Source organism: Cricetulus griseus, assembly GCF_003668045.3.
Source record: "Cricetulus griseus strain 17A/GY chromosome 1 unlocalized genomic scaffold, alternate assembly CriGri-PICRH-1.0 chr1_0, whole genome shotgun sequence".
Lineage (NCBI taxonomy): Eukaryota > Metazoa > Chordata > Mammalia > Rodentia > Cricetidae > Cricetulus > Cricetulus griseus.
The window spans coordinates 222,463,128-222,487,842 of record NW_023276806.1 but is presented as its reverse complement, the minus strand read 5'-3'; the positions used below and the strand labels follow the sequence as shown (position 1 = coordinate 222,487,842).

General features: G+C 40.7%; 1 protein-coding gene across 3 annotated transcripts in view; it reads left to right on the top strand.

The window, feature by feature from the left end:
- The window catches only part of Cul1 (cullin 1), a 65,485-nt gene that overhangs the window by 2,208 nt on the left and 38,562 nt on the right, over positions 1-24,715 (top strand). For 2 of the 3 annotated variants that reach the window (XM_027389800.2, XM_027389799.2), the window contains exon 2: positions 23,384-23,680. In XM_027389800.2, the coding sequence (XP_027245601.1) occupies positions 23,541-23,680 (140 nt within the window). In that variant the 5' untranslated portion in view covers positions 23,384-23,540. Of the gene's footprint in view, positions 1-1,890; positions 1,991-23,383; positions 23,681-24,715 lie in introns of those variants that run through there. The other variant, XM_027389801.2, reaches the window with a different exon arrangement.

Genomic DNA, 24,715 nt, shown 5'->3' with positions numbered 1-24,715 from the left:
GCCAAAAAGCCAGCCAACTTTAGATATGCTAGGATGCTTCATCAGTTTGTAAACTGTCTTTCCGGAGCCTTATGGTCAGGCCCTGGTAGGTGTGGCCCGAATTCCTCATATGCTGCATCCTTCTGAGCTGATTTGGCCAGGTAGACACAACTTAGACTCTGTTCTGTGGAACTCCACCTTCTTACTCCATTTAATTTTGTCCATGCAGACTTATTTCCCGTACATTTTGATTATGAGATCATTGAAGACAAGGGAATAAGTCCTTTACTTTGTATCCCTTAAATGACATAGAACATGATCGAGATGGTACCTTGAATGAAATGTTTGGACTGACTAAATTAATCCTAGGGTTTTACTACTCCCCCTAATTTTGACTGCAGAAAACAGCCTATCTGAGTCTTGTTGAGCTAATTAAGAGTGCAAACTTTATTATGTTGCATGCTTCTCGAGAGTGAAATTTGTCATCTTTCTTGTGTCTCCCCCACAACCCCCATAACTAGTTACTACGTCCTAGAAGAAAAATGTTGAAGGTTTCTTTAGTTGTGGAAATCCAAACAATGTGAAGTGATAATTCTAGTTTAAGGGGTCACTATTCAAACTTTCCCAGTTATTTATTATTATTATGTTATTATTATTGTTGTTATTATTATTATTTGGTTTTTCGAGGCAGGGTTTCTCTGTGTAACTTTGGGGAGCCTATCCTGGCACTCTGTAGACTAGGCTGACCTTGAACTCACAGAGATCCACCTGCCTCTGCCTCCCGAGTGCTGGGATTAAAGGCGCGCACCACCAACACCTGGCCATTTATTTATTATTTATTTATTTATTTATTGATGAAAACTTGTTTTTATCCCTTTGCCTTTGAAGTAAAGCAGGTTCATATTTAAGGCTGTTTGCTGCTGGGATCATAGACCAGCCCAGTTGTACCAAAAGTTTCTGTGAGAAGATAAAGGGTATCTGTCATACTTTCATTTCAGTATGGAAAATGAAGTTAAAGGAACACACTTTAAGTCAAGCAAAGTTACTTGGCGTTCTTCAGATTTAATGTTAGGGCCCCCAAAAGTTATGAGTTACTTGCAGTTTGAGCCCTGTGTAAGCCCCAAAGCGTAGTCTTTCTACCCTTACCAAAGAAATCATAGGATAAGTTGTTTTGGGGGATCAGTGGTTTCATTTTGAAATTATCTTTTGATATGCCTGGAGAGAAAGCTGTTAACCATCTATGTTAAGGGACAGCTCTAAATTCATCTTTTTAATATGTGTAAGCAGACATGCTTGCATGTACATGATCCACAGTACACATGTGTAAGCACCATAGCACACATGTGGAAGCCAGAAGACAAACTTCAGTAGTCTATTTTCTCTAGCTTGTGGGTCCCAGGAACCAAACTCAATCCTTTTAAGTCTTGGCAGCGAGCACCTAAAGGTGGTCTTTAAAGTGATACCATCTAAGTTTTCTTTAAGCCCTTACAGTATATGGATTCCGTGGGAATGTCATAACTTTTAAACACAAGCAGTGGACATTGGAGAACTACCTTATAAAACATAGCACACCATTTATGTTTAACCACCAGAATTCTAAAAAGCCTGAGTTTGATAGATAGCATTTAATTTTTCCCTTGGGAAACAGACAGAAGAAAGATGATTCTGCTTTCCTGCTTCCACTCATGTTCAGCTTGATTGCATGTTGTGTTCTGTGTGAACTTCATGCCTCTTTCTTTCCTTCTTACCACTTGTCAGCTTAGGCATCTCCATCTCGGGAAAGCTGGCCCTGCCTGCCATCCTGTCTAGAAGCTTTCCCTGGTCCTCACGATGTCCTGTCTATGGTACTATCTCAGGGCTTAACCTTCTGATGACACGTGGTTTCTTCCACTAGACTGACCTTTACCCAGGGACAGGGAAGAATAAATCTGACCCTAGTGCCTAGCACAGTGCGCCTGTCAACATTCACGTGCATCCTTCCACTTCAGATCTTTGCAAAGCCCTGTGAAATGTAAGTACTGACGTTTTAACCCTCGTTGTAGAAAAAAGAAGGGTCCTGGACTTCGTGTGGTTTCTATCAAGGCTAAGAAGGTATAAAGTCCCAGGTGGGAGGTTAGAGCAAGATGGTGATCTCGGAGTTTAACTTTTAACCAAGGGCTCACCCTGAAAGTCTAATTTATATAAACTAGAGAGAAAGATTAGTAGAGACTAAAGGGAGAACACCTTTAAGGATTGATGTCTGATCATTACAACAGAATGCATCATACATAACTGTGGTTGACTCCCAGAAAACACCAGAGAAGCCAGGCAGTGGTGGCACACACTTTTAATCCTGGCAGAGGCAGAGGCAGAGGCAGAGGCAGGTGGATCTTTATGAGTTCTAGGCCAGCCTGTTCTTCAAATCGAGTTCCAAAACAGCCAGGGCTACACAGAGAAACCCTGTCTCAAAAAACCAAAAAGCAAAAAGAAAAAAGAGAAGGAAAAAGAAAACACTCGAGGGTACTTAGGCTCTGGTGGTGTGGACATGAGCAGTTGTGGAGCTTTGGGGCTATTGCTACATTGAGGATGATGTTATGACTCATTGGCCTTGCAAGAATTCTTAAAACCAATTAATAACCTAATATTTTTTTAAAGTCCTGTGCCAGAAAATAACTTTGAAAACAGGCTGTCAATATTAAGTTTGTATAAAGCATGCAGTGATAAAAGTAAGTAAAGTTGTAAAATGGTGGTGATTTTAGGTGAAATTGTGTGCTTTTAAAATATTTTCTAGAAAAAAAAAATTACTAACCAAAAAATAACAATTTCAAGTCTCAGAGTAGAGAAACTTAATACCTAAAAAATATAGACTCTAAAGAAGATGGTCCAGGCCGGACGTTGGTAGCACACGCCTTTAATCCCAGCACTCTGGAGGCAGGTGGAGCTCTGTGAGTTCAAGGCCAGCCTGGTCTTCAGAGCGAGTACCAGGATAGGCTCCAAAGCTACACAGAGAAACCCTGTCTCGAAAAACCAAACAAAAGAAAAAAGAAGACAGTCCAATTACTTCAGAATTGTAAAACTTCTTTAAGATAAAATATTATAAACAGACTAAACGACAAATGACAAACTAAAAAGATTTTTTTACAAGCAAATTTAATTTTTAGACTAGCAAAGAGGGCTTGCAAACTAATGGAAAAGAAAAATTTCTTCACATGGAAAAAAAAAAGAGGGGGGGCTAACTAGAGTAGAAAACACCAGAAATCTTCAGCTTCACTAGCAGTGTTCCCAGAAACGGAAATCTGTGATGTTTTAAAATAAGCCACTTCTATTGAGATGGAGAAGTATGCCTACTCATTGCTAGAAAGAATCTTAAGTAAATATAATTTTAAAAGACTTTTTCATGTATGGGCATTTACATGCATGTATGTGTATGTTCCATATGTGTGCCTGGTGACCACAGAGGCTAGAAGAGAACACTCGATCTCCTAGAACTGGAGTTGGAAGCCACCATGCTGGTTTGGGAAACTCGTCCTGAGTCCTCTTAACTGCTGAGCCATCTCTGGTGCCAACTAAATACAATTTCTCAAGAGCAAACTATGTAACAGAAACTTTGAAAATGATGTATAATTTGAAATAGCCTGATTTTAAGTGTTTTGTTAATGATACAAAAAGTGATAATAGCTTAATGACCCCTCCCCCATGCCTTCTAACCCCGAGAAAGAGTTTCTCTATGTTGCTTTTGGCTGTCCTGGAGCTTGCTTTGTAGATCAGGGTGGCCTGGAACTCACACATCTGCCTGCCCCTGCCTCCAAGTGCTGGAATTAAAGACGTGCACCACCACCACTTGGCTTAGTGCCTTCTTATTGTGCATTCATTTTTAGTTGGAGTTATTGCGGATGACTGTCTTAGCATTGTTTAGGTAAATATTTGCATTTCTGTAATACTGTGTTGTGTGTTAAAATACAAAACATACTAAAAATTAATATTTAATGTATAGAGTTTGTGAGTGTGCCATTTTGGAAGACAACTACATGTTAGTAGTGATTATCTTTAAGAAGTTCATTTTGGTTTTTTTTGCCAGTTTTTGTAGTGCACATGTATTTATAGATAGACAGCTGAAAATACAATATAGTAAATTGGTTCTTTGGAGGCTTTTGGGGTCAATGTGCTGGGGATGGAACCTGGGGAAGCCTCAAACTCTTTGTATGCTAGGCAAGTCCTCCACCACTGAGCTACATTCCCAGCCTAGTGAGATAATTTTCAAAAGTATAAGTCCTAAGAAAATAGTAATATAAGAACCACTGCCAAGGAAGATTGTTCTGCTTCTTCAGTGTAGAAATGACTTGGTATTTGAGTTACCTGCCCCTCCTTCTCATGTGCTAATAAGTAGGGTCAAATGTCTGACTTGGTAGCCTGATTCTTTGTCTTTGTTCTCATTCGTTCCCCTGTATCATTCTCCATATACTTTAGATCCCTTCCATTAAACTGTCTCAATCTCATGAAGCTCACTATGTTTTGGTATTTTATTGTTTACTTAAAATAGCCTTCTTAGTGGAGGTTTCCTTTCTTTAGAAGAGTGTGTATGTGTACACAAGTATGTACAGGCACTCTACCAAACAGTTGTGGAAGCGAGAGAACAAATTTGTAGCACTCAGTTGTTTTCTTCTACTATGTGTGTCTTGGGCTCAAACTCAGGTCACCAGGCCTGGGGGCAGGTGCCTTTCCCTGTTGAGCTATCTGGGCAGCTAGCTGAGTTTTCCTTTTCTTGGTGATAACTGAACATCCCATGCTGTTTTGCTTAGTTTGTAACTCCTAATAAGAGATACATTTTAAGTTGAATGTTGGAACCATAATACCTTCATGTGTAGTAACAAAACTAAAAATTAGGAAAAATTAATTACTTGATAGACACACTTTATGCTTTAGAAACTGAAAGTTTCCAAATTATTTTGGGGAATAATTTTGGGAATTAAGAGAAGGTAGGTCCACACAAATGTGCATAAAATGCATAGAAACTGTCACCGGATTTGGGGGGGGGAATGTCTTTACTACATAGAAAACAATAATTATATACACACTAAAATAGTTATCTGTGCCTGATAGACATCTTAAACTCACAACACAGAGGAAAGGTGAGAACTTAGACCTTTCTTCCTCAGGGTTGGAAACAGGCCTGCTCTGGTCGGATGAGAAGGAAAGGTTTGGAATCCTGCATGAGCATGTGGTTGATAAGCCATGGAGCTTACAGACTCCTGAGTCCCAAATGGAGTCCTAGGAATGGGTGCAGGTGCCAGGCTTAACTTGGGGAAGTGTAAGAGTGGCTTGAGAGAGAGACCGAAAGGAGTATAGGGTAACGGACTCCTCCCATCTTAAAGATTAAAAGTCTTTAAATGCTTTACTTACAGGTTAATGTTACAGAACACTGATGTTCAGCACTAAGTTTGTGCCAAAGACCTGCTGAATATGAACTTTTTGACTTTCTGTCTGCTGCTTCTCAGCTTTCTCCTTCTTGCAAATGCTTTACATTGGAAGAAGTCCATCTTTGCTGTCCTGGTCGAAACTAGACTTTGACACATGTCACAGAAATGTGTGGTGCTAGTCATCAGATAGTCTACTGAATGATACTCAACTTGAATGCATCTTATTTGGTATGGTGATGAAAGACCTTCTCAGAAAATGATGTAGGGAGGTTAGGTCGATACTACCCGGGGACCCAAAAGATGCAGGAAGAAGGGAGGGTGTAGGGATGCTGAAGATTCATAGAGCGGGTGGAGCAATTTTGTCTGTTGTTAGCTCTTCAGTGGTAGCTTTGTACATGTTTTGGGTATAACTGACTTGACCATTTGCACTGTTTGAAAAGGATTAGGAAGTATGGCTTTGTTGGAGTAGGTATGGCCTTGGAGGAAGTGTGTTGCTACTGGGAGTGGGCTTTGAGGTTTCAAAAGCCCACACCAGGACCAGGCATGTGTGCATTCTGTCTCTCTGCTTGTGGGTCAGGATGTAGCGCTCAGCTAGTTACTTCTCCAGCACCACTCCGGCCTGCCATCATGCTCCCTGCCATAATGATAATGGACTAAGTAAGCCTCTGAAACTGTAAGCAAGCCTCCAGTTAAAGACTTTCTTGTATAAGAGTTGCCTTGGTCATGGTGTCTCTTCACAGCACTAGAACAGTGACTAAGACAATATATGTGTGCCATGTATATGCCTGGTGTTAGAGGAGGCCAGAAGAGGGTGATAAGATCTTCTGGAACTGGAGTTAACAGCTGTTTAAGCCACCAAGTGGGTGCTGGGGACCAAGCTGGAGTCCTCTGGAAAATCAACAAGTTCTCTTAACTGCTGAGCCATCTCTTCAGCTCCCTTTGTTTTGTTTTTAATGTATGAGATTACTTTGGCTATTGCAAAGTTTTGATTTGTTTGTTTCTATGCTATTATTTAGAATGAATAGACTCATTTCTACCTGTTAACTCCTTTTTCAGAATTAAAAAAAGTTTCCTCATGTATGTATGTTATGCATGCACAAGGGGACAGCACACATGAAAAGGTTAGAGGACAACTTTGAAGAGTTGGTTTTCTCTTTCCATCATATGGACTTGAAGATCAAACTTAGATCATCAGACAAGGACCATCATCTGCTGTGACATCTCACCAGTCCCTCGTTAATAAAATCTTAGTGCTGCTAAAACTGTGGGAGGGAATCTGGATTTTGTAATTTCGGGGTTTTGTTTTTGTTTTTGTTTTTTGAGTGTATTTTCACCTGGAAGCATGAATAATGGTTTTCAAAATATGCTACTTGAAGATAAGCTTGAAAGTCCTTCTTGAGCAATACCCAAATAAGTTAAGCAAGTTATGTGAGAGCAAAATTATGACCCCATAGTAGTTTTGTTACTGGATTTATTGGGGCCCTGGGTAAGCAAATGACTATTGAGCTATAATTTATCTCCAGCCCTTTTGAATTTCTTTTTTCCATTTTGACAAGATCTCTAGAAGTTGTCTGGGTTGGATTTGGGAACGCTTCCCTGGCCTCCTTAGTAGCTGGAATTATAGGTCTGTGTCATTAGTTCCAGTCATCAGTGTTGTATTGTTTGTTTTTGAGGCTCCTTACACTGAAGAGGTGCAGCAGTAAGGACAGTGTGTGGCTCTGTGCACCACCAGTTACAGCTGGTATAAGGATAGCTGTCATGAACACCTCTGCATGGGAGTGGGCTTTATGCTTATTTAAAACACAGGCAGCAGGGGCCTTTGGTTTGGTTTTTGATGCTGGGGAATTGTATCTAGGGCCAGACACAGTTATTGCAGAAGAGCTGCTAAGTGTGTGTCTTGTGCCCTCAACAGTCTTTGCAATGTCAGCTTCTGGAGAGCCTGAGGTAGGAGGGTCATTGTAACCCAGGAGGGTAGGTCAGCCTGGGTCCAGTTATGAAGACAAAAGCTAGAAACCCTAGTTACCACTCTTGAATTCTGACAGATAAAAGCAAGTTATGCAATCTGAAGATTTTGTAATTGAAAAGAAGGCCATACATCAAGATAAGGAGTAGGCAGTTCAAGAAAAATCTCAAGCATGTACAAAATGCTGGAGGCTTACCTCTTTGAAAACCATTTTCTAAGGGGAGTTGGTATTGCAGGATGAGAGAGGTCATCTCAAAAATAAACAAAACCCAAAGCAGGTGGATTGGATGGCATCTAAGGGCATCAGTTGGCCTCTAGCATACGCAAACACGTGCACACATGCTTGCATGTGAATATACATACACACAGATGGGATGGCTTTTGTGTATGTAGCATGACCACATGCCCAGAATGGGGGTTGACAGCAGGAGGTGACATCGAACTTACTATGTACTCTTGGGTGCTACCAGGATCTCATGAGAATGGGGGTAAATTGTCTTCAAATCAAACAATGTAAAACTCCAAATTGGGTCTGGTGTGAAGATCTAAAACCTCTGCTATTCAGCAGGCCAATGCAGGATGATCATGGGTCAGGTTAGCCCTGACAACCTAGTGGTCTGCCTCAAAGAGAATACTAGGAAAAGTATTAAGGATGTTTAGCACAAATAATAAAATCCAGAGACAAATATTGGGGTTCAAGCTGAAGATCAGAAAAGCAAAGCAGCCAACCACTAGAGAGGTCTTAACCTCTACCAAGGCTCAGACCAAAAAGGGGCTATCCTTTGACTGCAGACTGCACTGCTCTCTCTCCACCAGACCTCAGACTGCCCTGAGACTGCACTGCCTGCCTGCCTACCTTATATTCCTCTCTAGTGCTGGGATTAAAGGCGTGTCACCCAAGTGCTGGGAATACCTTTGTGTGAGCTCTGTTTCTCTTTTAGACTGATTCACTCTCATGTAGCCCAGGGTGGCCTTGAACTCAACAGAGATCCATCTGCCTCTGTCTCCTGAGTGCTGGGATTAAAGGTATGGCCACCACTGCTTGTCCTCTATGGCTAACTAGTGGCTTAGCTCTGCACTCTGACCTTTAGGCAAGCTTTATTAGATTACAAACAAAATACCACTACAAGAATGCAGCCATGTGACACAGTGCTTGCCTAGTAGTCATGACCCCTACCCCCAAAAAACCATGAATGAACAAGCATTGAAATAAAAGAAGTGCATAATCTCTTTAGCTAATTGGTAGTGGTACAGGAGGAAGTATGCTTGAATGCTGATTTAACTTAAGAATAGCCCTGATGAGGTGATGAATAGCTGCGTGTTCTCATGATGTGCCACTTTCAGACTCTTGTCCCTGAGCACAGGACAAAGTGGTCACTGTGCACATGAAACTGTTGGAGATGGACTGAGAAGGACTGTGGCGCAATGAGTTGAAGGTAGAGTCCATTGCCTCAATCATGCCATACATCATCTTAGCCAAAGCAGGTCTCCTGCACAAGCCTCAGAGAAAGGGGCAAGGGGCCATTACCATGCACCTCTGCTGGGAACATTTGGTGTGAATTTGGGGACATACTGGCTCAGTATCATATCAGAGGTATTGTGAAATTTGCAGGCAGTATTTATTTACTTGATTTTGACTGGAACACTAGTATTGTCCCCATACAGACAATGAAAGAGGCTCAGCAGTGAAGAGATCTAGTAAGTTGTGGAGTGTTTCTAGAGTACAGCAAGCATCTGAAATGCTTAAAAAGAGAAACTTTTTGAGGACCAGCTCAATGCTCCAAGTGGAAAATTGCATATTAAATTTTTTATTTTAATAATTTTTAATATATTTGAATTACAAACAAGATTGAATTACATGACAGTCCCAGTTCCCTTCTCCCTCCCTTCCTCCCTACCACCCCCCAACTAAAATCCTACCTATCATATGTCCTTTCTTCTAATCTAAACCTGATCTAATCTAATCAACCTTTCTGCTTCCTCATGACGTCTGCATCCTTCCTTTTCTTCCCTTCCTACTCTCGTAGCTTCCTCCCCCCTCTTCCCAAGTTCTCAATTTGATTTGCTCAGGAGATGGTGACCTTTTCACCTTCTCCAGGGGACAAAGTTTGTCTCCTTTAGGGTCCTCCTTGTTTACTAGTTTCTCTGGCAGTGTGGATTGTAGGATGGTAATCCCTTACTCTATGTCTAAAATCCACATGAGTGAGGTACATATCATGTTTGTCTTTTTGTGATTGGGTTACCTCGCTCAGAATGGTTTCTTTGAGTTCCATCCATTTTCCTGCAAATTTCAAGATTCCATTGTTTTTCCCACTGAGTAGTACTCCATTGTGTAAATGTACCACATTTTCTCTATCCATTCTTCAGGTGAGGGGCATCTAGGCTGCTTCCAGTTTCTGGCTATTACAAATAGTGCTGCTATGAACATCGTTGAACAGATGTCCTTGTTGTATGAATGTGCTTCTTTTGGGTATATCCTAGAAGTGGAATTGCTGGATTTTGTGGTAGACTCATTCCCATTTTCTTGAGTCGCCATACTGATTTCCAAAGTGGCTGTGCAAGTTGGCACTCCCACCAGCAGTGGAGGAGTGTTCCTCTTTCTCCACATCCTCTCCAGCATAAACTGTCATTGGTGTTTTTGATTTTAGCCATTCTGACAGGAGTAAGATGGTATCTCAGAGTTGTTTTGATTTGCATTTCCCTGATGGCTAAGGATGTTGAATACTTTCTTATGTGTCTTTCAGCCATTTTAGATTCCTCTATTGAGAATTGTCTATTTAGTACCCCACTTTTTAATTGGATTGTTTGGTGTTTTGGAGAATAGCTTCTTGAGTTCTTTGTATATTTTGGAGATCTGCCCTCTGTCAGATGTGGGGTTGGTAAATATCTTTTCCCAGTCTGTGGGCTGCCGTTTTGCCTTACTGACTGTGTCCTTTGCCTTACAGAAGCTTCTCAGTTTCAGGAGGTCCCATTTATTGTTGATCTCAGGGTCTGTGCTACTGGTGTTATGTTCAGGAAGCAGTCTCCGTACCAATTAATTCGAGGGTATTTCCCACTTTGTCTTCTAATAAGTTCCATGTAGCTAGGTTTATATTGAGGTCTTTGATCCATTTTGACTCAAGTTTTGTGCAGGGTGAAAGGCTTGGGTCTATCTGTAGTCTTCTACATGTTTGCATCCAGTTATGCCAGCACCATTTGTTGAAGATGTTCTCTTTGTTCCAGCATATGTATTTGGATTGTTTGTTAAAAATAAGACAACAAAAGGAGATCAAGGGAATACAAGTCAGAAAGGAAGAAGTCAAAGTCTCACTATTTGCAGATGATATGATAGTCTACATAAGTGACCTGAAAAACTCTACCAGGGAACTCCTACAGCTGATAAACACCTTCAGCATAGTGGCAGGATACAAGATTAACTCAAAAAAATCCGTAGTCCTACTATATATGGATGACACATTGGTGGAGAAAGAAATCAGAGAAGCATCGTCCTTTACAATTGCCACAAACAACATAAAATACCTTGGGGTAACACTAACTAAAAAAGTGAAAGACCTGTACCGTAAGAATTTTGAGTCTCTAAAGAAAGAAATTAAAGAAGATACCAGAAAATGGAAAGATCTCCCATGCTCTTGGATAGGTAGGATCAACATAGTAAAAATGGCAATCTTGCCAAAAGCAATCTACAGATTCAATGCAATCCCCATCAAAATCCCAACACAATTCTTCACTGACCTTGAAAGAACAATTCTCAACTTTATATGGAGAAACAAAAGACCCAGGATAGCCAAAACAACCCTGTACAATAAAGGAACTTCTGGAGGCATCACCATCCCTGATTTCAAGCTCTATTACAGAGCTATAGTCGTGAAAACAGCTTGGTATTGGCACAAAAATAGACAGGTAGACCAGTGGAATAGAGTTGAAAATCCTGATATTAACCCACACACCTACGAACACCTGATTTTTGACATTAAATTTCATGTGACTTGTCACTGTCAAAACACTCACACACTGATAACACTGATAATGCTATATAAGATTACCTTCATTTCAGCCTGTGTTTTGTAAAGTGTGTGCAGAATATAAATCAAGTTGGTGTTTAGATTTGAGCCCCACATCCAAGATATCTCACATGTATGTGCCTATGACATTCCAAAGTCTGGAAGAAAAAAAAAAGACACTCTGGTTCTGAGCATTTGAATAAGAAATACTCATCCTGTAATACATACCTTGCCAGGTCCTATGAGCTTTCATTGTTTCCTCTGTTTTTGGTTTTTCGAGACAGGGTTTCTCTCTGTAGCTTTGGAGGCTGTCCTGGAACTCACTCTGTAGACCTCGAGGCTGGCCTTGAACTCACAGAGATCCGTCAGTGCTGGGATTAAAGGCGTGTACCACCACCGCCCGGCTGATTTTAGTATTTTTAATGCTTTTTAGATATTTTGGTGTAACAGAGATATTCTTCTAATAATCATCTGGTACCAGTTCTAAGAGAACAAAAATTATTTACTAATTACTAGATGTTCCTATGAGTAAATTCCATATTTTATGCTATCTGAGGTTTTCTGTAGTTGAAAAATGTATGTTTGAGAGAATGATTGTGTAAATATTTATATTAAATAATCAAGAAGAAGAAGAAGAAGAATGATCAAAAGGAGAAGGCTGCTGGATTCATTTTGTAAAAATCTGAGGTCTGATTTCAGAGCTCGGCTAACTTTCAGAAAGTCCTGGGAACAAGACAGAACTGTGAAGCTCAGTGTACTTATTTGCTCTTGATCTCCCCCAGGATGGTGGGTCATGGTCTTCTTTCTTAACTTTCAAATACCATCAGTTTTATAATTTGTACAGCTTGTTTGGATAACGTTATTTCTCCCAAATTTTTAGATTTTATTTTATGTGTATGAGCATTTGCCCACATGTGTATGTGTGTATCATGTGTGTGCTAGGTGGCAGTATCCAGAAGAAAGTATTGAATTTCCTGGGCCTGGAGTTACAAATGGTTGTGAGCAAAGTATCCTCAGAGTCCATTGTGTTCTCACAATTGTATTCCTAGAATATCTGTATTATGCCATGGTACGTTGAGTGCTGAAGGTTGAACTGTCAACCAGGCACCAACTCCAGCTCTGGAACCATGGACCTGTGGATCAATGGTTTGCTTTCATGAAACCTCTAAGGGAGTGAGATTTTCTGTTTACAGATAGTCATTTGTCAAGTCGATGGGATTTAGAGTCAACATAGAAACAAATCTCTGGGCATATCTATGAGGAATTATCTAGAGTCGGTTGGGATGGGCAGTACTGTTCCTCCAGCTAGAATCCTGAAGTCGATAAAGAGGAGAAAGCTACCTGAGCATAGACTTTTTATCAGTCTCTGCTTCCTGACTGGGTGCAATGTGACCAATTGCCTCATACTCCTGCCAACCATGCCTTCCCCTTCACAATGGCTGTACCCTTAAAATGATACAAAATAAAGCCTGCCTTCTTTGAGTTGCCTTTGTCAGGGTATTTTATTGCAGCAATAGAAAAAGTAAATATGATACATTTCCAGGTGAAAATGTAAAACTTACTTAATAAAACATTGATTACCCAAATAACATGGCCAGTGAGACAGCTCAGTGGGTAAAGGTCCTGTGCCAACTTTTATATTTTAAACTGTATATTTGGGCATTTTCATTTTTGAATTCTTTCCAAAGTTAACATATGTAAAATTAAGCCCTTTATGTCCCTTCTAGGTAGTGCTTCTTCACATAACTTACTGCCCACATTAAGTTGTTTCAGGCTTCCTGATTTTTGATGTCTTTTAAGAAAGTTTCACAGAAACCCACTTATAGGTGCCTAAATGATCATTTAGATTGTCTAGAACTGTTGTGAATTAACACATTTTTGAACTCCATGTTTGTTTGCAATATGATGTTAGGTGATTGTCTAAACTGGGTACAATTGGTTGAGATCATACAGGCAGCTTTGTTTTTATAGCTTTTACAATATACATTTTTTGCTTAGTTTTTAAAAGTTATGTGTATAGGAGTTTTGCCTGCATGTATGTGTGTATACCACATTTATGCCTGGTGCCTGTTTTGAAGGTCAGAAGAGGGTATTGGGTCCCCTGGAACTGAAGTTTCAGATGGTTGTGAGCTACCATGTGGGTGCTGGGAATGGAACCCAGGTCCTCTGAAAGAACAGTCAGTGCTCTTAACTGTTGAGCCATGTCTCCAGCCCAGTTTTTGAATTTGTTTTGTTTTTGGACCATGAGAAATGTTCAAATGTAACAGACGTGTCCATCTGAGGCTTAGCATTTACTTCCCATTTAAAAAAAAACTGCTAATGAGTGTGTTCTTAACTACTGTAATATCAGTATTGGTGAGTAGAAATGATACTGGCAATAACTGTCACAGGACAATGAAAATCATTGCAGTGTCCCTCCCCCTCCCCCCTCGTTTTCAAATAGGGTTTCTCTGTAGTCCTGGCTGTCCTGGAATTCCCTCTGTAGATTTTCAGGCTGGCCTTAAACTCACAAAGATCTGCCTGCCTCTGCTTCCTGAGTTCTGGGATTAAAAGTAGTAACTGCCTTGCCTTTACTTCAGTTTCTTAATGAAGAGCACTGCAAAATGCTGTGGTCTCTTGCCAGCATTCATGCTCAGGGGATTGTCACATTTCAGACAGGTTAGTGAAAATAAAGATGGCATTTTCTTTCTTCATTCACAGTGTCCTGGAATTTATCAGTGTATGAGTGTGAGAGGGTGCAACTGTGTTCATACGGAAGTCAGAAGATAACTTTCAGGAGTCAGTTCTCTCTCTCCTGAACTCACATCAGGCTTTCACGTGTGAACTTTACCCTTGAGCTCTTTCATCAGTCTAATGCCCCTGAGTTCTACCCACAGAGCCCACTGAGGTCTCACACGTCACCTAGCTCCCCAGCCAGTGCCCTTCCTCCTTTGAAGGTGGCTTTTTTTAAAAATTTTTAATTTATCTTCCTAAGAACAAATATGCTTGTGCCTATATGTTGGTATTTGCTTTTCCCCATGCATAGAAGTTCTCCTGCTTTGATCAGCTAATGTTTGCTGAGAAGTCTTTGTGTGGTCAGTACCCAGAGGCCCTCCTCACTCCTTTGCATAATTGCACAGGCCAGCATGGTGTGGGCATACCAAAGTGAGGTTCTACTTGTCCCCTTTTGGTGGAATTTTTTTGACCAATTGCTAGTCTTTTGACCACTGCAAGTGACTAAACTTGAATTTACAACTTCTTGTGATTTTGGCTTATTTATTTGGGGGAGAGATTGCTAGAAGTGGATTTCTGGGTGGAAGGGTAAATGTTTCCATTTTTAAGGGGAAAAAAGCTAACTTGTATTAATGAATATTTCTATGAGTTATAGCTAGGTTGAATTTTTTTAAAGATTTTTTATTTCAAATTTTGTGTATATAAGGAGAGGTGTATGCACATGTGTACATACAGGTTTGTGGTGATATTTTGTTTATGCTATAATAAATAAAGCTTGCCTGAAGATCACAGTGCAGAGCTGAGCCATTAGCTAGCCATGGAGGCCATGCAGTGGTGACACACACCTTTAATCCCAGCATTCAGGAGACAGAGGCAGACAAATCTCTGTGAGTTCCAGGCCACCCTGGCCTACATGAGATTGAATCTGTTAAAAGAGAAATAGTGCTCACACAGAGGTGATCCCAGCACTTGGGATCCCATGCCTCTAATCCCAACCCTAGGGAAGTGGAGAGAGAGCTAGAGGGTGGGAGGAGACTGGAGCAGAGGAAGTCTGAGGACAGGATCGCCTCTGGCTAAGAAATCTAGTGTCTGAGTCTCTGCTTCTTTCCGCTTTCATCCCCGAATATCTGTCTCCAGGCTTTTATTATTAAGAACAATTAGAATTCGTGCTACACAGGTTCCCTCCAAATCCAAAAGAGACATTGTCAGATCTGGAGTTTAAGTTGCAAGTAGTTGTGCACTGCCTGATTGATATTTGTGCTGGGAACTCTGGTCCTCTGCAAGAGCCCCAAACATTCCTAACAGCCAAGCCCTCTCTGCAGCCCCTTGAATGTTAATAACGTTATTGTCTGTCCTGGAGCTGAAGGAGAAATTTGGAGGTTTGCAAGTACAAATTTGAGGCAGCTGTTGTCATCTTTCCCTCTTTGTGCCTCTCTTACACATTAGGTTCACTTACCCAATTCTTCAGGTCTTTCTCGTCTGCCTTTTGTTTTCCATTGCTGTTGTGGGTATTGAGCCATTATGGTAATTCTCTTGTTGAGGTTCCTGCTAGTTTGATTGCCTGTGTCCTCTCCAGGGTAACCCTCACAAGTTGTCAGACTAACATTAATTTATAAACTCAGGTTAGTAGAACCCTTTTCTAATCACAGCAGTGGACTAAAGGCCTGTGTGCACTTAGCACAAACGCACCCTCCCTGCCTTGCACAGCTTTTTGCACACGTTCCTCCCCAACCTTACATGATTGACCCCCATTTACTGTTCTTCCCCGTTAGTACTCTGGCTGTTTAAGAGACAGTCACCTTGCTAAAAGACAGGAATCATTCAGTTTGAAAGCCGCCTTTCTTGATCGTATGGCCACACAAGATTTCTTTCCCTTCTGAACTTTTGTTGCCATTGTTATCTATGTCTTTAGTAAGGTGATAGATTATGTATATCACATGATCTTTGAAATTGTTCTTTTTCCTGTTTATATATTGTTGCAAGGCAGGATCAACACCTGTGCTGATGATAGGGTAAGCTTTAAGTTAGCGTGCTCAGTAATGTGCCTTTTAGGGTTAGGTTAAAGCACTTATATGTAGAACTCAAGTCATCTAGTGGCGATGTTCTCATTTCTGTGAATGAACTAGATTCAACTCATAAAAATTTAAAAGTAACATGTTTGAGTTTGGTTATTCCCCCATCCTTCTGTGCCCCCCCTCCCCAGGAATTTTTGTTTTAGTGTATGAGTGTTTTGCCTGTATGTATGTCTGGTGCCCAGGGATGCTACAAGAGGGCACTGGATCCCTTGGAACTGGAGTTGATGATGGTTGTGAGATCCCTGTGTGCTGAGAACCAAACTCAGGTCCTATGGATGAGCAGCCAGTGCTCTTACTTGCTGAGCCATCTCACTAGTCTCCCCTTCCCTCTTAGTAGCTTTGTTTAGGTGATATATATACCTTAAAATATACTTGTTTAAATTTATAATTAAATTATCTCTAGGAAAGTTAGAGTTATACAGCCAAGGCTACATCCAGTTCTACAGCCTAAAGTATTTCCTATGCCTATTTGCAGTCTGAATTAAAGAGAGTAACTCTTGGAAACAGACTCTTTGAGGACGTGGAATTAGAGGCTCCACCTTCCTAAGGAAACAACTTGTAGCAGGGATAGAAAATAGATTCCAGAATTTCAAGTCTTAGGTTGAAATCCTTGCCATTCAGTAATACTGAGTTTGGGCAAAATATTTAATGTCTCTGAGCCCGAGTTTCCTTGTTTGTAAGATGTAGACAGTGCCATTCGGAGAGTTTGGTTATTGTAAGGTTAATTTAAGCAGCTAATTAGATTATTGTAAGGATTAGATTAGCTGAAGCAGCTTCTATCAGAACAGGTATGGTGGTGCACACCTGTACACCCTGCTGTTCAGGAGAATCTTGAGTTTTGGGCAACACATCGAAACTTAAGACCCTGCCTCTGAACAAAACAAAAAGTGCTGTTTGTGTCGGCTAGTGTAATACTCTATAGTGAATATTCGTTCCTTTCTTTGAGTGGTTGATAAGTAGACATGAGATAGTTGTACATGATGGAATGTCTGAGAATGGTTAGGGAAAGGTGCATCAAAAGCCGGCTGTAGAAAGTCATTAAATCATTTAGCAAATGTGGATGTCTGTACTGTAGAGATTTCCTGGAGCAGCAGTGTGGAAATTTGATTAGAAGGGCAAGATTGGTGACAGTGACAACAGGCAAGACCCTTTAATGTTAATGACCCAGGTGGAGATAATGTCCAATCTCTAGTAGTCCTGGGCATACAGAGACTGACTGGATTTAAGAGATAATGGCAAAGCTAAAATTAATAAAATGACTCTATGTTGGGATAAGAACAAGAGGAATCAAAGCCACCTCTCTTACCAGGGTGGGAAATAGGAGAAATGATATTTGTTTGAAGGTGGAGGAGAGATGGGTCATGAGGCTAGACTTGGTCTGTAAAACAAACCCTTTTCAGGGTCCAGGGAGAAAAATAAAGAAGGGTGTGATGTGTAAGTAGTTTAAGGAAAAACTGGTGCTCTCACAGTTTTGAGTTGGATAACAGAGCCTTCCTTTAACTAACAGGGAAGTCAGGTAGCAGACCCATCAGAAAGAAGGAAGGAAAGGCTGCTTAGGAGGTTTCAGATAGGATTTTTGCAACAAAGGCACAACAGTTAACTAGGTACCACCCATCACAGGCTCAAGGGTGTGAAGGAGTGAATTTGGTTGATTTTCCCTTGAGAAGAAGACTTATAAGGGTACCCTGCTCCCATAGGAACACCTCAGAATTTCCCCAGGACTTACCTCACCATGCCTGTGCTTGAAGGCCAATGTGACTTTTATCCTAAAGGCCCCAGTCTATTGCTTGAACTGACAAACTTAACTGCATGGTGCAGACTTTCCAGGCATGGTAAATGCTCTCATGAATGAGATCATAGAAAATTCACCCAGACCCCAAAGGAAAGCTGGAAGCCAGGTGCCAGTGTCTGAATGAGAAGGCCATGTGGTGCACACACTTGAAGGTGAAGTCTAAACCTGCTAAAGATGCCAGGAACATGAGACATTTCCAAGGAAACCTAAAGGCCACAGTCAGACTGACAAGAGAGGCCAGGTGGCCCGCTGTGGCACCCAGGTACCGTTGTGGAAGCTCCTTGACACAGGACAGACATCTTTAGACACTACACATGACTCAGATTTGCTGCCTCTTAGTCCTGACTTCTTTTCTGTTTCCATTTCCTATCTTTCAGAGCAGGAGTGTTCTGTGCCATTGTATCCTAGAATTGTATGACTTGCTTTTTAGGTTTTTTAGGGACTCATAGTTATGAGTTTGCCTTGAGGGTCAGAGGAATCTTTGAACTTGGACTTTGAAAAGTGTTAGAACTATGAGGCTCTGGAGAATCTTAGAGAAAGACTGAATGCATTTTGCATTATGAGGTGGGCATGAGCATTTTGAGGGCCAGGGATGGACTGTTGTAGTTTAGGGAGATGTGTTTGGATGTCAGGTGGATGAGTGGTCCTATGATGGCTAATCTTGATTGTCAGTTTAATTGGATTGAGAAGTTCCTGAGACATTAGCAAAACACAATGTATCTGTGAGGCCTTTTTCAGGATTAGCCAACAGGAGAGAGAAGACCACTCCTGAAGGCGATTGGCACTCAGTCACACCTGCCTACCCTGATGCCTGGTAGACCTCTGTAACTATGACTAGAATGAATTCTTGTTCTTTTAAATTATGTCAGGTATTTTGTCACAGAAAGAAAATAAGTAACTAATTCATTAGCTATTACATAGCGTATTTGTGAATTCTGCTGGTGGACATGTGGGCTGTCTTCCCTATTCTTATAAACAGAGGATCCAAAGTCTGTTGTACACTTGCAGGAGTTCCTTTAGGTCTGAATGATTTTACTGTACATTTCGTAAATATGTACCGAACTGTAAGTGAAAGCTAGGGTGTTGTGAATACTTTTGACAAAGAAGTAGAAAATGAATAATTTATTCAGTAATGCCCAGAATCATTTAAATTTTTATCATATTAAAATGTTATTGTACTAAGACTAGGGAGCTGGTTCCCTGGGTAAGTCACATGTCACACAAATGTAAGGAACAGACTTTATATTCTTAATCCCAAGTAAACGCCTGGTGGGCCTGGTTTTCCAGTATTTCCAGTATTTCCAGCACTTGGAAGACAGAGTCATGATCCTCAGAGCAAGCTGGCTCACTAGACTAGCCAAATTGGCAAACTTTGGGTTTAAGTGAGAGAGACTGCCTGCCTCAGTGTGTATGGTGGAGAGCAGTTAAGGAAGACATCCCACATCAACCACTGGCCTTCATCCACACCACACCCACAAATGTACAATAAGTGACCAAAATAGAACGGCTAAATTTAGTCTTATTTTAATTTAAAAGCAAATTTTCAATGTACTTTTTCATTAACTCTAGGGTTTAATTTTAGAAAGTGACATAGCATTTTGTCTTGCTAGTTTTTCTTTTTGTTTCAGCAACAGTCAACCTAACCAAAGCAGTTGCAGTCTTTCCATGAAAACCCCTGATTCTTGTATTCCTGTTACAGCTCTTATTTGAATCATCTCACTTTAACACTTCTCAGCTTTGGCTTCAGCAACAGCATCAGCGAAATGTGTTTAGTCTCAGTTTATAGAAATGAAGGCAGGAACGGCACATTTTGGAGTGCTTGAGGGATAATTGAGATGAGGACATAGTTATTACCTTAAGGTTTATGGATTCTGCCTTTGAGTAGAGATGTACTTAAAAGTCTTAAGATTTTGTATTCTTCGTGGTCTGTTTTCAGGGGAGTGATGCCTGAAGAAACACATACAGCTTTCTGACCTTTAGGTTAATGAAATTGATGGCTCTGAGATAGCCAAGTCTAGCATAGTGGAGGCTGTCCTGCTCCTTGAGTATACAGCCTCTTCTCTTTGACCTGTTTGTTTTTACTGCTGTGTTCCATTCCCATCTTAGTTTCTCAAGACAAAATTGAAGACTGGAAGCTGTTGTAATTCACATAGGCTTCATGTGCCAGTATGAAGGTACAATTTGACTCTGCCATCGGTCTCTGTCCTTGGTTGGTGATGTTTTGTGCCTTGGTTGCCTATCAGAAAAGAATATGTGACCTATGCATTTTCCAGAAATTAGAAGGAGCTTGTATGGCTGGGGTTCCTAGAGAACCCTGGAGTGGTAAGGGAACCATTAGCTGCCTTATCTGGCATCACTTTCCTCACTGGCAACCTAACCTGCAGGCTGTTTGGAACATATTCGCAGATTGTGAAGTAGCAAATCTGCAGGTGATGTGTTCTCTACAACTTGGGGAACTTTGTCACCGGGTTGGTAATCCTGTAATACCAACAGTGCTTAGAAATAGCCTGATTTCCTAAGTATGCCTTGTTAAGATCTTGTTGAAATTAACTGTGAGTTTTGGAGAGCTTTCAAGCCTTCTGGATGTGTGTTAAACGTTTTTACTTCTTAGTTAAAACTACCTGAATTCTGACTTACAAAATCTGCTGAAGTTTTCAGGTTTTTAGGTGACTTAGTTACAAGATAGAGGATGTATAGTTGGTAAACTAGTGTATTTCTGAAAAATGAAAAATCAACAGTGACAATAAGCCAGTTATTTGAGGATATCAATATTCTGCTTTACTGCTCTAGTTTTATAGTCAGTTCATTTCACCAGCATTGGGTGCTGTAAAGTCAGATTAAGCACACACTTGTATCTGCATACATATGACCTAGGCTGGCAAACTAAAGCCGCAGCCTCTTCTGACTATTGGAGTTGTCTGGTGGGCAACCCTAGCATGCTGAGGTGTCCTGTGTGGATAGACTGCTCAGAGGTAAGTAATATAGACTGCACTTTAGCTATAAGCTGCCTGCCCTGCCTGCCATCCTTGTCCCTGCAAGTTTGGAGCAAGTTTGGAGACCCAGTGAAGCAGTGACAGAGTTCACTCCTTGGCTGGTCTTGGGTTTTATGGCCTGAATCACAAACACCTTTTCAGCCCAGTTGGCTTTCTGCTCTTTATCTTACTAATGCCTATAACTTAAGAAAACTGTTCCACCTACACTGTTTAAGGTTCAGCTTTTGACCTGCCCTCCAGACACTTCTGCAGGGTGCTTATGTCTGACAGTTCCTTTCAGACTTAGATTTAGAGTCCTCTGCCATGTTAGTTACAACATACTGGTGTGAGGCTCTCTGAGGGATATTAAAAATGTAAGGGAAGACTGTTCTTTATGCTTGCCCACTTATCTAGATAGATCTTTGAGGACCTCAGATTGATTGCTTATGCGTATGAATTTTTGGATACTCACTTTGGGTAACTAGAGAAAAGGGAGCGGGCAGTTAGAAATAAGGCACAGAATACAGAAAGGGGGCAGTACAAAGCGCTGCATGGAGTGTGTGTCCAGCACACTGTTCGTGTGCTGTGCAAGTGTGTGGGTGTCAGAGGGACAGCTTGCGGGACCATGTGGGACCATTCATTAGGAATTAGGATGACAGTTTCAGGCTCTGGTGCTTTAAAAAGGGACAGGGACCTGGTACAGATAGACAGATGGACGAGAGTCCAATTTAGAGAAATGGTGATGATCACTGGAGAAACAACAGAACTAATCAATGTGACACGTCCTTGACAACATCAATACACTCTGTATCAGAATCCTTCCAAAAGTCCTAAAAGATGGATACAGTGGCTTTCCCACTTTGGAAAAGTAATTCAGTAATTCAGGTGGGTGGTAGTTTACTCCGTTGTTGGTAACAATTAGAAGTAACTGCACTGTTGATTCTAGTTTGGATGAATTTAAGTTCCTCATGGGGGAAATAAGCAAAGAAGTGATGGGGGAAGTGAGTGTAGAAGTTGATGCTCGTAGGTGGAACACCAGTCTAAATGCTGATTATTATCAAGTGGGGTGGTACTGTGATTTCCCCCACGGTGAATAAAAGGAAGAATGAAACTGTAGGAAACATTTGCTGAGTTGTTGCTTTCTTTATATTTAAAGAAGTCTTGCATTGTATTGGTTATATTTCACATTTGAACATATTTGAATGTATGAAATAAAATGGTTTCATAGAATATTCAGTCCTATAGATCACATTATGAATGTTAGAGATAATTGAAGTTTCAGTAGTCAAAACTTAATTTTTATGCCTGACCTACAAGGGCCTTCAACAGGCCTTGCCTTGTGTGGAGCTTCATATCTTTGATCAGGAGATACAATGGGCTGAATGACTTGAGGTATCTCCAGCTTAGACTAGCAGCCTGTGCTGATATCTCTCAACCCATTTACTTCATTGGCATTTTAGTTTGTGAAGCCATTAAAAAAACTCAGTGGAGTTTGTTGTTGTTGTTTGCACTTGGAAATACTTACTTAAAACCTTTACATTTTAGTCTGCTATGTATAGCAATTCTAATGTATGTGCACATTGTGAAGTACCTACTAAATACACTATGGTATTCTATAAGGCCCTTGATCAGTGGGTCCCACAAGCGAAGCATTACAGATTGTGTTTTGAAGTAGTACCATACACTTAGAATAACAATCATGTGATTACAATATTACCATATTGATAATACCACAATCATTTGGTAAGCATTTACTGTATGTATTACTATATATAGTAAGCATTATATATATATATGTGTGTGTGTGTGTGTGTGTGTATATATATATATATATATATATATATATATATATATATATTGAGTAATATAGTATACCCTTAAAGTGATCCCTCCCCTCCCCGTTTTGCAGACTAGGAAGTTCAAGCTTAGTGAGGTGTGGGCTGAACTTCAAAGCCAGGACTCCTGAATCCAAGGTGTATTGTGAATTTTGATAATTCTCCCCAAATTCTCTTGTTAAAAGAAAGCCCTGTGTCCTTTCATCTTCACACTTAGCAATGTTAACTGTTCTGCCAAGTGCTAAGTGAAGAATTCCTAAAATTCACAGGTAACTGAAAGAGATCGCATTGCCTTTCCTACTTGTTAGCTAGAACTTCCTAGTTTTCTGGGAATTTCCAAAGCATGTTCTCTGTCCTGTCTTTTGAGTTTGTCTGTCATAAAGGTCCATTGCTGTGTTTCAACTTTTGATGACTTAGAAGGTAAAGAATGACAAGTCTCTTTAGCTTGTTTTCCTCAACTTTTTTCAAGATCACTGATAAATGATTTTGGATGAAATGTCTAAACATATTTTATACACAGACCAATAGTGATTTTATTTTCATAGAAAGTAAGAATGTCTGAAGTACCTGCAGACACCTACAGATTGTCAGATTGTGTTGCCCTGTTACCTACCCCAGAAAGTTAGAATTGATCAGTTCTCCTTTATTTCCTTTTCAGGTTTGCCTGCAATGAGATTTTACTCTCTACACTTAAAGAACATTTCTGAGCTGCTGTGAATAGATTTGGAATGATACTGTCTATTTTCAACTAATGGAGAATTAGCTGTGTCTTTACAAGGGTTGCTGTACTGGACAACTTCAGAACATCCCTCATAATGTCATCCAACAGGAGTCAGAATCCCCACGGACTGAAGCAGATCGGTCTTGACCAGATCTGGGATGACCTCAGAGCTGGCATTCAGCAAGTGTACACCAGACAAAGCATGGCGAAGTCCAGATACATGGAGCTCTACACGTATCCTCTTGCTTGAACCGTGATTGGTGTCTCTAGAGTTGTGATTATGTAGTGGTATGTTCTTTGGATTATTAGAAATGTCATGTCATATTTACTTCCTCACTTATCTGTAATAAAATCACAAGTTTGCTTCTTGCCTTTCTGTATTCAGCAGAGGTTAATTTGGTTAGTTATTTAAAGTGGTGCTGGCTAATGCCTGCAGATGTTTACATTTGAAACATACCTGCATGAGCCCCCTGCGCGAGCCCCCCCCCCCCCACCGCCCCTGCTTATTCATAGGGACTGTGCACATTCGTGCGTGTGCACGCTTGAGTGTGTGCAGGGCATATGTGGAGGTGAGAGGACAACGTGAAAGAGTCAGTTCTCTTGCCAGCACAGTCTGGGTCTGGGGATCAAACTTAGGTCGTTAGGCTTTGCAGCCTTCTACCTGCAGAGCCTCTCGCCAGCGTTACAGCCTCCCTGTATATCAGCAAGTTCTATCTCAATAGGTTCAGCCAACTGCTGATTGAAAATGTTTGAAAAAAAAAAAAGGCTTTCTATTAAACCTGTAGACCTTTTTTGTCATTATTCTCTGAATAGAATGACAACTGTTGTGTAGCATTTGCATTGTATTAGGCATTGCAAGTAAGCATATGAGGATACGGGTGGATTATATGCAAATAATTGTCATAATTTATAATCTAAAAATTCAGATTTTCCCATTGGAGATTCCCTATAACAGGTACCCTGTTGTTTTAGTTACTTTTCACTTTTCTGTTGTCATGATGAGATGCCATGACCAAAGCAACTGTTAGTTTAATGGCACTTTCTTACAGTTTCAGAGGGTGAGCTCATGACCACAATGTTGGGGAGCATGGCAGCAGGCAGGCATGGTGCTGAGGCAGTGACTGAGAGCTCACAAATTATCCACAAGTTGGAGGTAGGTGGAGGGACAAGCAAGGTATGAGCTTTTGAAACCTTAAAGCCCATTGCCAGTGACTTACCTCCAACAAGGCCACACCTCCTAATCCTTCAGAAACAGTTCTGTCAACTGTG